This window comes from Penaeus monodon, chromosome 23 (genome assembly GCF_015228065.2).
Source record: "Penaeus monodon isolate SGIC_2016 chromosome 23, NSTDA_Pmon_1, whole genome shotgun sequence".
NCBI lineage: Eukaryota > Metazoa > Arthropoda > Malacostraca > Decapoda > Penaeidae > Penaeus > Penaeus monodon.
Window position 1 is genome coordinate 37379199 of NC_051408.1, and position 790 is coordinate 37379988.

A 790-nucleotide genomic window follows, 5' to 3' on the forward strand; every position below is an offset into this window, starting at 1 on the left:
TAGGAAACTGGTTTCATCATAGTAAAAGGGTTCCTAGAAGATGAAATCCATTGTTTGGAATGTCATTTCATTTTGAACCTCATTTCCTACTTTGCAAACCAATCTCAATGACAGATCACCAGGCAAATTAGAGTCACTTTGTGGAAAGAAAATATGACTGTGTTTCTTCTAAAGTTATTCCTGAACAGAAAGTCTGATTTTCTATCTCTATCTCTAAAAATAAAATCTATGTACATAAAAAAAAAGCTTTTCCTTCTGGCTTTTCCCCAGGAGCAGGGATTGCCATAAGAATCTTTCTTCTCCAGGTTGCCCCTTTCTTGCAAAGCTTCACGCCGTTATGTATTCCTTTTCCACATCTTTAAATATAATTTGCCATCTTGTACTTCTTCCCTGGCCAGGAGTGTCCTTCTGAATAACTCTGCTTCCAATTTGCTCCTCTTTTCTCTGCCTTCTATGTTTGGGAGCTTTCATGCCACTGTAATTTCTGATCAAAGCGACAAGTGATGGGATGCATTTCCCTGATCAGTTTGCAAGAGGTTATTGGATTATGATGCCAATATAACTGCTCTAATTGGTGTTGTAATTGCCCGAAGAAAATGTATGTAGAGAATGGGGGTACATTTGGAACTGAGAGACAATACAAGGATTTGCAGTATGTAGCTTTCAGTACATATTCACCTTAATCTCTCTCATCTTTCCATTCTCATTCTCATTTCAAGGATTTTCCTGAATTTATCACTTAAATTTTGTTTCTTTTTGACAGTCTCAGAAACAAATTTAGCATCTTCCT

General features: G+C 36.8%; 1 protein-coding gene across 1 annotated transcript in view; it reads right to left on the bottom strand.

Moving 5' to 3' along the window:
• Positions 1 to 790, bottom strand: part of LOC119588233 (zinc finger protein ubi-d4 B-like) — a gene marked incomplete in the record, with an annotated part of 40143 nt that overhangs the window by 26291 nt on the left and 13062 nt on the right. Inside the window, 1 exon segment of the mRNA XM_037936932.1 lies at positions 1 to 33. Coding sequence (XP_037792860.1) covers positions 1 to 33 — 33 coding nt within the window.